Consider the following 14,703-nt stretch of genomic DNA (forward strand, 5'->3'; position numbering starts at 1 on the left):
TTAACTCTTAAAAATTTTTTAGAATTCCAGTTCAAATATAGACAGGTCAATTCTGATTGAGCAATGCTTTTTTGAATGAAATATTAGCAATATGACTTATAAAACTACAGAATATTCAACAATTGATCTAAGTACAAATTTTAAGTTATATAATTTACACACTCTATATTTAGTGCACAAGTACTCAAATTTCAGGGTAAGCCAGTATCCCATTTGCAGTACCTTATTTTCATAAAACCTTTCTTGTTGACTCTACTTCACAGAACAAAAAAAAATTTTCAACTTATGTTGTTGCCTCAGGACATCAATATGGAGCTGGGGAAGGAGTCTTCCACTACTTTTTTAAGGTAAATATCCTACTGTTTTTGAAGGTTCATTTAATTTCTAGGTGGAAACCATACTGGAATTTAATGCATTTAATAGTTTTGGTATTATAAGCTTAATACTTTTGTGAACAAAACTTTGATCCCTTTGAAATGTTATAGCTACAGTAGAAGTGTTTTCCACTTTTTTGGCTCTATATTTTTTTTTTTTTCCATAGTTTTTCAACAGTATCTCTGTATGTACTTTTAAGTGAGAACATGTCTGTCATATCAATGGAATCAGGAAAAATGTCTTCTCAACTTTATTTTTTTTTTTTTTCCCAAGCATTTCCTTTACTTGGGATACAAAATAAAATTTTTCAAGATCAAAGAACATTCTTTATTTAAAAAAAGTTTCTTAATTTTTGTAGGCTGCCAGTCAGTATTTCTCAAGAATTGTTGTCTTTATTGCAGTTCCATTAATCATTCAAGAAATTGAACTTTAAAACCTGAATATATAGATTTGCCTAGTAAAAAAATACTCCTTTTTTAGCTCTAGTTAAAAGTAACTTCATTCTTAATTTGTATTTTTAGATATGTTGGCTTAGTGAGACTCCTGCAATACCTGTTTTTGGAGATGGAAAAAATTTTATTCCAACCATTCATGTTCTTGATTTAGCAGCGTAAGTAAAAAAAAAAGTTCCCCTGGACAATAATTGGTACCTTGCTAGAATCATAGAATAGTTTGGTTGGAAAAGACCATTACGATCATCTAGTCCAACCATAAACCCAGCATTGCCAAGTTCACCACTAAAACATGTCCCCAAGTACGACATCTACACGTCCTTTAAATACGTCCAGGGATGGTGACTCCACCTGGGCAGCCTGTTCCAATGCTTGACAACCCTTTCAGTGAAGAATTTTTTCCTAATATCCAACCTAAACCTCCCTTGGCACAACTTAAGGCTGTTCCCTCTTGTCCCATCACTTGTTATCTCACAATACTTGGGAGAAGAGATCAACACCCACCTTGCTACAGCCTCCTTTCAAGTAGTTGTGGAGAGCAATAAGGTCTCCCCTCAACCTCCTCTTCTCCAGACTAAATAATCCAAATTCCCTCAGCCACTCCTCATAAAACTTGTTCTCCAGGCCCTTCATCAGCTTTGTTGCCCTTCTTTGCACACACTCCAGCAACTCAGTGTACTTGTAGTGAGGTACCCAAAATTGAACACAGTACTCGAGGTGCGGCCTCACCAGTGCCAAGTACCGGGGGACAATCACTTCCCTGCTCCTGCTGGCCACACTATTTCTGACCCAAGCCAGGATGCTGTTGGCCTTCTTGGCCACCTTAACAAATCCAAATCTACTAGAGAGTACTGAGGCTTTTAAATCGGGGTAGGTAGGTTTAAGAACACTGGCCCTTCTTTCTGAGTAAAACAGACACTTTAGTACTAGATAAAAAAAATTTCCTTAGTACTAGATAGCCCTTCCTTAAATGGTATCTGACTGTTGCACTGGTGCTGTGCTTTTAAGAGATTACTAGCAATCTCAATCTAGAGTGTGATACCAGTTAGCTGGCACAGAATCGGACATGGATCATGGACTCTACAGCAGGCTACGTCAGTATCTTCTACAGATGTTGCTTTTATCCTTTGAACTTCTTTCCAACTAAAATATCTAGCTATGCTTCTTTATTAGGGAAAATATATATGGCAATGCCATGCTCTGAAAAGTTCTGTAAGATTTTACAAACTCTTTGTGCTGTTTCTGAAATGCATTTAATAATGAAAGCCCAGTGTGCTTCTCTGACTACCAGCCCTCACCGTACTTGCTATGTTTCAGTGTGTTACAAAATGTAGCAGACCACAGGCCACGGTCTCACTATTTACTTGCAGTAGATGACTCTATGCACACTCTTCAAGAATTAATAAAGGTAAGCAATTAGATTCTTTTCTTTTTTTTTTTTTTTTTTTTTCAGGTATCTTTAAGGTTTACAAAACTATACATTTTACTGAAGTAGAAGTTCCTAGGTCTTCCTGAATTAAATTATGTAGTAAATGACAGAAATTTATTTTGAAATTCTCCAAGACTTCTGTCCTTTGAACAAAATACATTACTTGGACCTGATTTTGCAGAAATAACTTTTGTAGTATCATCATTAACTTAACTAGAAATTTTACTTAACAAGGTTCTGGTGAATTTTTATGGGATTCACAGTACTGTAATTAGGTACTCAAAGTCTTTAAGATGTTTTTTTCCTTCATTTGGTAGGAAGATGTCTTGTTTTTCCAAGCATTTTGAAATTAAGTCCAGAAATAATCTTGATGACACTGTTAAACCATGCACTGATAGTGAGAGTCAACTAATACAATATAATAGGAGACGTGTGCGTGGACATTGAGCAAACGTTACCTAACGACCAAACGTAACAGCCCAATTTTTTTGGTTGTGTCAGAGAGTGTTTCATGGAACAGTGTGTTAGGGAGCTCACAAGAAGATGCAGCCTTTGTTTGGGTTCAGGTAAGTATACAGGGTCTCACTGAAAAGCTAATAGTTGAAGAGCCATTCTGTATAACTGACCATAATGAAATTAGTCAATATTCCTATGGAAGAAGTGAAGGTCAAAATAACTTTTTGAGCTTGACCACAGCTCCCTTTCTGTAATGGGAAAGAGCATTATATGAAAATGAACACAAAAGACATTAAAAATATTAAATCCTTAGAGGAGAAGGGTAGAGGCTCTTGAAACTTACATTAGCCATATAAGGCCATATGGCAAGACTTCAAAAAGTTACGGTTATGTCCAGATGAATAAAACAGAATAGAAAAGATCATGAAATCTGGCAAGATAAGTGAAAAAACCACTTAAAGATCAACTATCAGGAAAGAGTCAAAATTAATATCCTTTTTTCAAGCAATTGAAAAACAAAAAGCCTGCCAGAAAATCTATAAGGCAAATTGATGATTATAGTATAGAAGGAACACTTAGAGAAGACAAGGCCATAGCTGAGATGCTTTGCATTAGAGGATATGGGTAAGAATTTGGAAGCATCTTAATGCTTCAGGATCAGTTTGTGGATAACTTGTTAGAGAATCTGTATAAAACTAAAGTAACTGTAGAAAAGATTATAGAATGAACTGATAAAATTAACACTAAGAAACCACCAGAGTCTTATGGTATTGACTGAAGAGGTCTGAAATAGCTCAGGGAAGAAGTATGTCTGAATTGCTAGTTCACACATGCAACCTGCTGTTTAGCACTGTCCTGCCACTTGAAGACTGGAGGATGATAAATGTGATGCCAATGTAAAAAGAGATGTTCCTGAAAACTTTTGGAAGTTACAGGGCAATATGCCTCATAACATTGGCTAATAACTAGGTACATTATTAAAAACTATAATAAATTGAATGCATTAAAGGGCACCCAGATACATATAATCTATTTGAGAAGAGTCAGTGTGACTTTTTAAAAATACTTTCCCAAGAAATACTTTCCAAAAAAGTACTTTTAAATACTTTGGAAACCTCCTGAAGTTCTTTAATATGACCAACAAATCTGGATAAGGTTGTACAAGCTGATGTAGTCTACTTGAATTTCCCAAAGGCGTTCAAAGAAGTACTTCACTAAAAGCTGTTAAGAAGCAGATAGGCACCTGAAGACAAGTGGTTGGGTGCTTTTATAGGTATGTGATTGTTTAGAAATGGGAAACAGAGGGCAGGAGTAAGTGGACAGTTCTTTTAGAGACAGGAAGTTGCCAGAGGTAGCCAGTGCTGCAGAGAGCTGTCTTGGCAGGGAGCTGTACCAGCCCAGGGGAAGACTGGAAAGGTATATGGGAGAGGAATACCTTGAGACTTACTTAAATATACAGCAGCTATTTCTAGTTTAGGAAGTCTGAGCTGAAAATGGTTGAAGATGAGAAGAATATCTGTAAGGAGTATCATATACACTTTTTCCACTCTTACTTCCCACACCATTTAGGTGTCTACTAATGGACATCATTGGAGACAGAATGCTGGAATATATGTAGATTTGATCTGATGCTTTATATCAATTTTTATGATTTTATGGAATCTACTGGGTTTTAAATCTATTTTAAAGAGTTGTAGAAGTAACTAACAATGTCTGTCTGTTGATGAAAGGAAAAGGTTATATGGAGAGTTATTGGTGGCATTGAGCTGAAAACCCTTCCTGATAATTAACAGAATTAAATACTTCAAGAACCTGAAGTGAAAGTCCTGGGAAATAATAAAGGTCTCCAAATAGATCTTAAACAATATGAAGCTGTACAGAGATTCAGAACACTTTTCTGTGGTTTTGGGTTGTTTGGTTGGTTTTTTCTTTGTAGTTTGGCGGGGGGGGGGGGGGGTGTTGCAAGTACTAAGGAGGAATTCTATAGTAAAACAAAAGTGTTTAATACTAACATTAAAGTTAATATGCTCTTCTTTGATCTATTTCAAATCAGTATACTGATTTTTGAAGTATATTGTAACATAACATTTAAAGCATACATCCACAGAAATCCTGTTCTTTTTTTTTATAATAATACGATGTAATAAGTGCATTTTTTTTTTCTTGATAGTGTATCAGTAAAAATGTTGGACCAGGAAAAATTGAGATGATTCCAAAAGAAAATGCATTCCTGACCAAAGAGTTAACAGTTAGTACTTTTTTTTTTCTTTTATTATTTAAGGAAAGTATGTCAACTTAAAAGTACAAAATAATGAAATATATAATTTATTTGTTTATTTCACCAGAAAAAATTAACCTTAAAACATGCCTAAAATATATATATACAGTGATTTTAGAATTAAAAAATAAGCAAACTAAAATTTAACCATTTAAACAGAACAGACTCTTTTGAGGAGTTACAGCCTGATTTAGAAAAGCAGTGAAGCACTATTGTCACTGTTGCACTGAGCATACTGGAGCACTCTAACAAAACCTAAACAAAATGATAAAAATAACAAAAAGTTAATAATGGGGTGCTACTGAGGCTGATGAACACAGCATACATGATTTATGTTGTATTCATCTATTCATCTGGAATAAACTGTTCATAGGAGAAATAAAAAAATTGCAGCCCTGGTAGTTTTAAGAGGGTACTTGATAAATTTATGAAAGTTATGCAATTATATGAAACTTTTGTATTGTACAGAATAATTTTTCAATGATTCATGTTCTAATAATTCATGAGACTCAAATACAAATACACATTGAAAATGTTTATATTTTTTAAAAGCTTAAAATGTCTGTTTTGCTTTGTGTGCAAACCTTTTTTCCCTATGCTTTAATTCTTTCTGTTCCTACCCCTCTATTCTAGTCTCTAGTTTAAGCTAACAGTGTTCTTTTAACAGTCATATCTTAAGTCTGAAAATAAATGCAGCTTTCCTCCCTCAGCAAATGCATTTGGATATGTTGTTTGTGAACCTGCGAATGGAATCCATGTTTCTGAAAGAGACTTTCAACATTAAGTGGGTTGCTCAGGCAGGACTGGTGGAGAATATTGAACAAATTGTCAAGGAATACAAGCAAAGTCGAGGATTGCTGGTAATGGTTTGGTGTATGCTATCTTAAAGTGCTCCTTTCTTTTTTTTTTTTCCACAATAGAAATGGTTATATAAACACAAGCTTTAATTTCTTTAAGTAAAAATACATGGAAGACTGCTATAGATGCAAAATGAGTGAACATACAAACTGAAAATTAAATTGAAGGAGTTAAAAAAGAAGGAATATTAATTAAAACAATAATAATTAAGTTTCATTTCTTTTATGTCTAAAACTGAAACCCTATAAATGCAAAGAAGCTTCCTGATGCAGAAACTAGTTTCTGTGTGCATTATATGGCATTCCTAGTGTACTTTGCTTCAAGAACACAATAAGTATATCTTTTATTTAAGCTTTTTTATAATAGTCAGTAGTTAGGCAAGTATTTTGTGTCCTTCTTTATATTTAGTGAGCCAGGATATTCAATTGCAATGCAGCCTTCATTTTACCCTGCTCTACTGAGTAATGTACTGAGTAACTTTGCTGTTTCATATATTAGCTTAATATTTAGAACTTCTGCATTCAAATGTATAGGAAAGGTTATTGAAAGGTGCAGAAAAATGCTTGCATACATTCAAGTATTGATTGGTATGATAAAACTGTTCAGCATGTCTATATCTAAACTCAGGAGGTGTAAAACAAAATACAACTACCAGTGTTCTAGTTTGTTCTTTAAAAGGCCCTGCATACCTCTGAAAGGATTAACACATTTGTGTTTGGGTTAAATTACTGCATCTGAGTACATATGCATGTAATTAAAAAAATTCAGTACACGATATAAACACATCAGTGTCAAGGAGAAGGAAGGCTAGCTAGACCTCTGTCCCTGTCACTACTCTATTAAATTTGCAGAGTTTGCACTGTCAGGACAGGCAGTTAATTATGTATGATTTTGAGGTTGTTGCACAATATATTTAATAAATGTATACTGGAAACTTAATTACACTTACTTATCCACAGGCTAGGTAGGCTGAAATTGCAAACGAATGGTGTCTTAAGATTGTGGTGGATCTGAAATTTTTGAGGTCAAAATAACCATTGTGATAACAGCAACTCTGCCTCAGCTGGGAAACAGAGCTATTGCATGTGTATAATAGAACACACACATCATTCCAAAATTCACTGCATCCTATCTATGGGGTTATGTTTCATCTCTTTTAATTATTCAAACACTAATAGTGCCACTATAAGTTGGTCTGTGAGTCTACTAAATTAAAACATGCTTTTTCTCCAGTGGTGAAGTAGTACATTTAGATTAAGTAACTGGATTACTCGAAGCCTGTAGATGACATGGGAGATATTCAGCGAGAAAATAAATATTTGGTGTGAATAAAACTAAAATATATTTTAAATTTTAATTATATTAATTGTTATTTCCTATTAGTTATAGTAATCAGATTATTTCTTTTACATAAAACCACCCATATTGTTTGAATGGTATTATATCTTTATCTTTTTTTTCCAGCCTCTCAAAGTTTACATTCATGGTCCTCCTGGGGTTGGCAAATCGACCATTGCTGAAGAGCTCTGCAAACACTACAAGCTACAACACATTAAGATAAACAATGTGATTTCTGAAACAATAGCAAATCTGGTGTGTTGTTTTTTTCTAATATTGCTATTATTTTAATTTCTGTTATTTTAAAATGTATGGCATAATTTAAAAATTAGTTATCATTCCTTTATTTTAGAACATAAATATCTTTCGGCATACTGATCACCTCAGGGGGATACACTGAACTCTCTTTAGAGACTGAAGGTTGCTCAGTATCTCACTGTCCAGGAACACATGTGAAATTAATTTTTAATTTTTTTTCCCTTTATTAAATCTTTGTATAAAAGACATTTTTCTATGGAATTTCTGAGCCTATTCATATTTCTGATCTTGTCTTCAGGAGAAAGTTGTGGCTTCTCAAGAATGGAACTCTGACAATGTGGAAGAGGAAGAAGAGGAGGAGGTGGAGGGTAAAAATGTAGAAGCAGCACAAGAGTTATTAGCTGGAATAAAAGAAAGCATGGAGCAGAGTACAGGTAGGAAATACAAAGTACTAGGATGGGATTTAGGTAACTAGTGCAACCCTATGCAAATAGAAAATCAGGAAATAAATTTGTACTTTAGAACTTTTACGTGCTACTAAAAGCAAGACTCATGTTCTGTCCATTTGTATGTAACTTCTTTTAAAATAAAATACAATGTTTTCCATTATATACCTTGTATATTAAAGGCAATATATTTTTAAATACCATGGTGCTTTGGAGAAAGTTCCCTCTTTCTACTTTTTTATACATTTTATATAATTCTTTTTACCTCATAAGTTGATATAAGTAACAATGGTATGTTCATAAGCATTAGACTCTGGGCCAGATTTTTTTAATAGCATCATGTTTTCTTCTCAGAACAGTGAGCATGATTTATATAATATAAAGTAAAATGTTAGGGAAGTATATCAAATTTGCAAAGAAGAAAAGTATTCTAGGAAAAAAAAGAATTAGTGCATCATCATATGAGATTGCGGTGTTTTTTAAGTACCTTGTACCTCATTTTGGCCATCTTTAAAAAGTAAATAGTATTTACTGAAGACTGTAAAGAATTTTAAAGTCTATATATTGAAAAAAGTCCATAAAAATTGCTCTTTCTGAAAAGCACTAATTATCGTCTAAATATGAATAAAGTCATGTGGTTTTTGACTTAGTACTTAACATTTTCCATTTCCATGTGGTATAAAATGACCCCTCCTTAAAAATGCATTCTGTCACTAAAGGTTTACCTGACTTGGATCTTGTGCATCTGCAAAGCAATGAACTTGTACTGTGCCCGAAAGCTTCAGTAATGAGATCCAAGGCAGCACCTCTTCTACATGTCTTGCTTTGTTGTTTATAATAATGCCTTTTAAAATAGTAACATACTTTTATGATGACAGTGGTTTATGAGTATTTAAGACTTTTAAAAGCCAAAGCAAAATAAAGCGGGAAACTAGAGTCAATGGTTGCAAAAGGACCAAAAAAATCAGGTCAAACCAAACTATTTACTCCCATACATTTGCTCTACAATGTAGGCCAAGTTAATAAACCACTTCATGTCTCAATCTATTAATCTGAAAATGAAAGTTGTAAAACCTATCTCATGTTTGAGATAGGAGTATCTCAAGAGTATCTTGAAGTCCTACTGTTAACTGGAAATAGAAAATGATTGCTTTGTCAAGTTTTTTTTTTTCTATAAATATTTCTTTGCTTCTTCTATTAAAATCTGATTGCATTATTATTAAAAAAGCTATTTTCATTTTTAGTATCCTTAAAGTTATAATATTTATATCCTTGTAAACAGAAATGTAATTTTATTTTATAGCTACACATTTATTTTGCATAGATCGCTGACAACATGTAATATACAAAAAGTAACTGAAAATACATTAATTTTTTAGGGTCTAAATAGAGATCTCTCTCATAAATTAATTAAAATGTTAGTTAAATAATTTCCAATGTCTCTTTTTCATAAACTGTTTACTTATTAACCCTCTTTGTGTTTTAGGTCGTCTAGATGATGAGTATGTTGTTAAATTTGTGAAGGATAAACTCAAATCTATGCCTTGTAGGAATCAGGGTTATGTTTTAGATGGGTTCCCAGAGACCTATGACCAGGCAAAAGATCTTTTTAATTGTAAGTACTGCTACTTTTGTTTTTATTGCTGCTTTTGTTTTTATTTCTGATAATATTGTCATTATTATTATCCTCAGTGTCATATTAGTTAAAGTGCATCAGCACTGTAATGACTGCAGTGCAGGACACAAAGTTGTTTTCACGTGATGCTAAAAATGTAAGGAGGATTGTAATATACCTTATTTAATTTAAGAACAAAATAGTTTTCACACAATCTTTGCTGGCAAAGTAGTGAGTAAATGCACAAATAAGGAGAATGCTTTCTTGGTTCTGTGTTGGCCTAAGCTACTCAAGCAAGCTCTAAGGCAGAATTTTTTCATAATATTTAAGGGCTGCTTAATGAGGGGATCCAGCCAGTGCACCAATATGTGTTTTGTGAGCCAGATTAGAGGGGGTATATTAGATCAGCTACAGTAGATACGACTTCAGAGGAGCTCTGCAACATTTCAAATTGTAAGCAAGCACTCAGGTTCCATGCATTAAGACTTAGAATCATCTGAAGGAAAACCAAAACCAGTCTTGTTCAGTTTAATATGCTGGGTTGTAAATTATCATGCTCAGTTGATGCTCTTCAGGCAGTTTTACTGACTATTCAGAACAGCAGACACCTAGTGGCAGAAACCATTTTAACTATACTACTGTGAAACATTTCTACTCACTGTTCTGAGCCTTGTCTCTGTTTTTGGCAGAATAATGTACTTGGCAGGAGGAGAGGCCAAGGTCAGGACAGCAGAATGGACACATTTTAAAACTGTGTATGCATGTACATACTTCTGCTGTATTGGCAAACGACTATTAGTGTCCCAAGGTAGAATTCTGTGGTGACTGGCAGCATGAATTAACCTGGTGTCCAGGTTAGATTAATTTCCAACAATCAGTATAATTTGAATATAGACAAACCTATGTTGGTACTGGGCATGTTTTTAGCAAATATAATGGTATTGTTGCTTCAAATGAAAATGTCAATCGTTTCTTACTTTTGTTTTAGTGGAAAGTCAAGGTGAAGAAAAAATTAAAAGCAAAATATTTAATTGTGATAAATCAATCATACCTGGTAAGTTTGGTAGATTTCTTTTTAAATAGAGGAGTTTTCAAATACTGCTGCCACCAAGGAGAAGTCTAAAATATCACTCCATCTGTTCATGTTTAATTTAACATAAAATAAATATCTAATCTGTGTAATGCTGCTGCCTTCTTACTTGAAACTGAACAATTAATCAAAAGGAAGGTTTTGGTTCAGTTTGTGGGTGTTTTATTCTTTTTTTTTCTTTTTGTGAAAATGTGATCAGCTTTTGGCTGATAACAATAGTGGCTGCCTTTGTTGTGATTACAGCTGCTGTTAATGGAATAAACATGAGCTCCTGAACTTGGCATATTAAATGAATGCAAGTTTATCTTCAGTGTGATATCTTGAAAGATGTTACTAAATTAATTTTAAAGCATCAGTTGGGAATTAAAATAGAGTGGTTTTAATCTCTGCAGAAATGGCTTCATCCTGGTGGTTTTGTTATTCTTGAGTTCTTTGGAAGTTTTGATTACATTCAAACAATACATTTGGCATATTTTGCATTACAAGATGTGTATGGTTAGATAATATAAAGGTTTAAAATCTCAAATGCTTAGTGTTTCAGTAGATGAAAATTTACTGGTTTCAATGGAAGTAAAGAAAATTCAGAACGTTCTGAAAAATTCCTTAGTCCTTGAACTTAGATGAAAGGAATAAAGGTTTGATTTAAAAAGCAGTCTTCTACCAAGTCTTTAACTACTTATGAATTGCTGATTTCTGAAGTGAATAATTTCTGTTATTCATAAACAAAACCCCTTTTAGCCACCATTTCAAAACAGGAAATGTAAATGAATTATTATGATAGGCTGGAGAAGTACCACTTTCTCTCCCATAACAAGGACTTCAGGCATGGGATCTGTTTTAAAAGATACCTTCTCAACCTTGGAGAAAACTTCCTTTAAAAACCAGAATGGTCCAGAGAGGATTTTTGTTGTTTTGGGGAGGTTTTATTTGGTTTGTTTTTGGTTTTTTTGAGGTTTTTCTGGGGAGAAGGCTGGGGTGGGAGGGCTGTATCTGTGCTTAGTTCTGCAAATTTCTCTCTGATGTCAGAAAATTGCTTCCTGGCTTTGTTAAATTAACAGGTTTCAGTAGTATTGAGTAATTATACTAATAGAAATGTCAGAATATATTGTGATATATTATATGAAGTCATATTTAATAAATGTAAATTTATTGCCATATATAATAAATGCAAATAAAATACTGCAAGATTCAGCCTAATTAAACTAAAAATATGCAACTTCTGAAGTGAAGAAAGAAGATAAGGTTTTTTTAATAGATCCTTAAAAGATTTCTGGTGGTTTGTCTACTAAAAGTACCAAAATAACATTGACCCTAAATGTCATGGCATATGGTGGCATAGTATCTTTAATGTACTATTTGATTTTTTTAAAATTTACTTTAATTCAGCAGATACACCTTTATGAGATTAAAAGTCACAATAGAGAGTGATGATTTTTGATAACTTTAAAAACAAGTGAGTTGTAAAATTTTCCAGTGTCCCTTGCTGCTTTGGCTGCACCATTCATAAGAATTTTTTTCCCCCTATATGTATTACATGTATGATAGCTTTCTCAGAAAACCTGGACTACACTGCATTGCTGTTCTTAAGATTTTTGTGCTGCTTATGGCAACAATAGTCTTGCTGATAGTACTAAGAAAGAATTTGCTGAATCTAGAATATGTAGCTTTTTTACAGACATGACTCTTAATATTGTTGGATTGCTCTAACTGGAGAAGTTGAATATAAGCATTTGATAGTTGAATTCTCTATCAAATATAGAAGATTCACAACTATTTATGGTCAGTTGTGGTTTAAAATTTATTATTAACACAAAATAGGTAAGAAAGAGGAAAAACAATAATATATGGGCACTGATAATATGTTCTTCTTCACAGAATTTGTTATTTCTTTGACTGCATCTGATGAATTCCTTATAAAGAGAATAATAAATCTGCCAGAGAGAATTGTTGCTGGAACTCATTATACCCAGGACCGGTTCCTGCAATCTCTGAATCTCTTCAGAGAGTTAAACACAGATGATAATACTGTCCTCAACTATTTTGATGAACTTGAAATACATCCTCAATTTATTGGTATGAAATAATAAAATTACTAGATAAAATATGAATAAAAAATTTTGTTGTTACAAATTTAACACTTGTGAAGATCATATGGTAAGTGTACATATATAAATAATATTTTTAATTAATATGGCAGAATGCATATACAGCAAACATTTCATTATAGACCTCAATATCTGTATACTCATAAGGATTCTGAATTATTCTCCTGGTTTTTTTTTTCAATTTAATATCAGTCATGGAGGTTATCTTAAGAATAATACTGTATATGTGTTAGGAAGTGTAGCAGTGGGAAAAAATAGTGTGTTAGTATAAGGATTTTAGAATGGAGGTAATTCTGCTACATGTAAGAAATGGTAAATATTGAGGGCTGATGCTATGTGTGATGGTCACATTCTTATATTATACACTTCTAGGTATGCATGTAGTAGCACTGTCCAAGACCATGTTTTCTTTTGGTGGGGACTATAAAGGGTATACTGTATGACAGAATATTGCAGTGGTTTCTGCTAAGAATTATGCCCAAAGATTACTCTTAAACTCTAGTCCATTCCAAATAAGGAAACTCACTGTCCCACTAATTTTCATTATTGAGGTATCACAACTGTGATGTTCAGTGACTTCCAGATGATTTTCACATTCAGGTTAATAGTGTTGATTCTCATCTTCAAAGGAGCATTGCCTTTAGGTCCTGTTTATCTCAGGAACTGCCTCTTTACCTATATTCACATCACTGATTGTTACCCACTGAGGTATGCAAGCATATAGCTTTCTGCTGTAAAATAGTAAGGACAGATTAAAAAATAACTTCACTGAGGAGCCTTCAGATCCGCAAATACCCCTCCATTCTGGCTGATGTTCCAGTTAGTTTATCAGATCTATAGAGTTAAGTAGCATCAGATTTAAGCAGAATGCAAACTGCTTTTTCTCAGTCATATACTGAAGGAATCTAGTGAGGCATATGGCTTTATGAATTGCTTTTATGATTATTATTTTTTCTGAGTTTGAAATATGGTTAGTACAAAGGAGTGGGCTTCAAGATTCTAGAAACCTTACTTTGCTACAGTGACTCACTGCATGAAGTGTGCAAGTCAGTTATCTCGTGTCTTGTTTTTCTCATCTGCAAATTGGGGGTGGTGACACGGGCATATTAGATCATCTACAAAAAGGCATGTTAAAGTTATAACAGCAATTTCCTTTGAAAATCTTATTTTATAAACTCCTTTTCTTGTGATCTTTATTCTCAATCAGAGTCAGTGCTAACCTAATTTTTTATTTTAAAGGTATTTATTTTGGAGCATGATTGCAGTTAATTATGACTGCTATAATACTTGCATGGTAATGTTGCTTGGCCATCTAATAAAAAAATGCAGTCTTTGAGACCTCAAATTCAATGCTGAGAGAGTTCTTAAGTAATACTTTACTAGAAAAGTGGTTTGCACTGTAATTTGTATATCCAGGGGCAGCTAAAATTGCTGAAACAATGGACTGCTTGACATAGCAAATTATTCTTTTAATTTGGAATACTTCAGGAATGTAATTCCTGATTTTTTGAAAGAAGAAACTAAAATAAATTTGATCATGTAGATAAATGTTCATCCAAAACCAGGACAACATCTCCAGTCCCTTACTGAACAAGCCCTTTATCTCTGGATTCTCTGGATTCCTGAGAGGCCCACTTTTCCTCTTTTCCATGTACATTTCTATACCCTTTCTGCCAGATGCCTCCCCACACTGAATGAATACGGCGCCCAGAAAGCCCTGGATACAGTTCCTGTTTTTCTGTGTTTTTTCTTTTCCTTCTTTTTTTTTTTTGCAAGTTTAATATGCAAGTAGCCTCCAGCAATTAAAAGGGAGAAGGAACAAAATGAAAGAGAAGGTCTTGCTCAGTCTCTATGCTCCTACATGAAGCTACAGATTTGTTTTGTAGATATAACACAGTAAGAGTTCAAGGAGAGATGGGTCTGTGTATTTGTAAATCTGTATGAGTGAAGACTTTGGAGATTGTTGCCAAATCCTAACAACCTATTGTGTAACCTGCGGGGGG

At 33.5% G+C, this 14,703-nt stretch overlaps 1 protein-coding gene across 1 annotated transcript; it reads left to right on the forward strand.

Moving 5' to 3' along the window:
* Positions 1-263: 263 nt before the first annotated feature.
* Positions 264-12,668, forward strand: AK7 (adenylate kinase 7; the record flags this gene model as incomplete). The annotated part of the gene is made up of 10 exons (XM_010172137.1): positions 264-347; positions 897-985; positions 2,145-2,235; positions 4,883-4,960; positions 5,701-5,850; positions 7,313-7,441; positions 7,743-7,878; positions 9,377-9,505; positions 10,494-10,559; positions 12,471-12,668. Coding segments are annotated over 10 exons (1,150 nt in total), but the record flags the coding sequence as incomplete, so codon positions are not given.
* Positions 12,669-14,703: the final 2,035 nt, after the last annotated feature.

The sequence above is a fragment of the Antrostomus carolinensis genome, unplaced genomic scaffold (genome assembly GCF_000700745.2).
Source record: "Antrostomus carolinensis isolate BGI_N321 unplaced genomic scaffold, ASM70074v2 scaffold13817, whole genome shotgun sequence".
Lineage (NCBI taxonomy): Eukaryota > Metazoa > Chordata > Aves > Caprimulgiformes > Caprimulgidae > Antrostomus > Antrostomus carolinensis.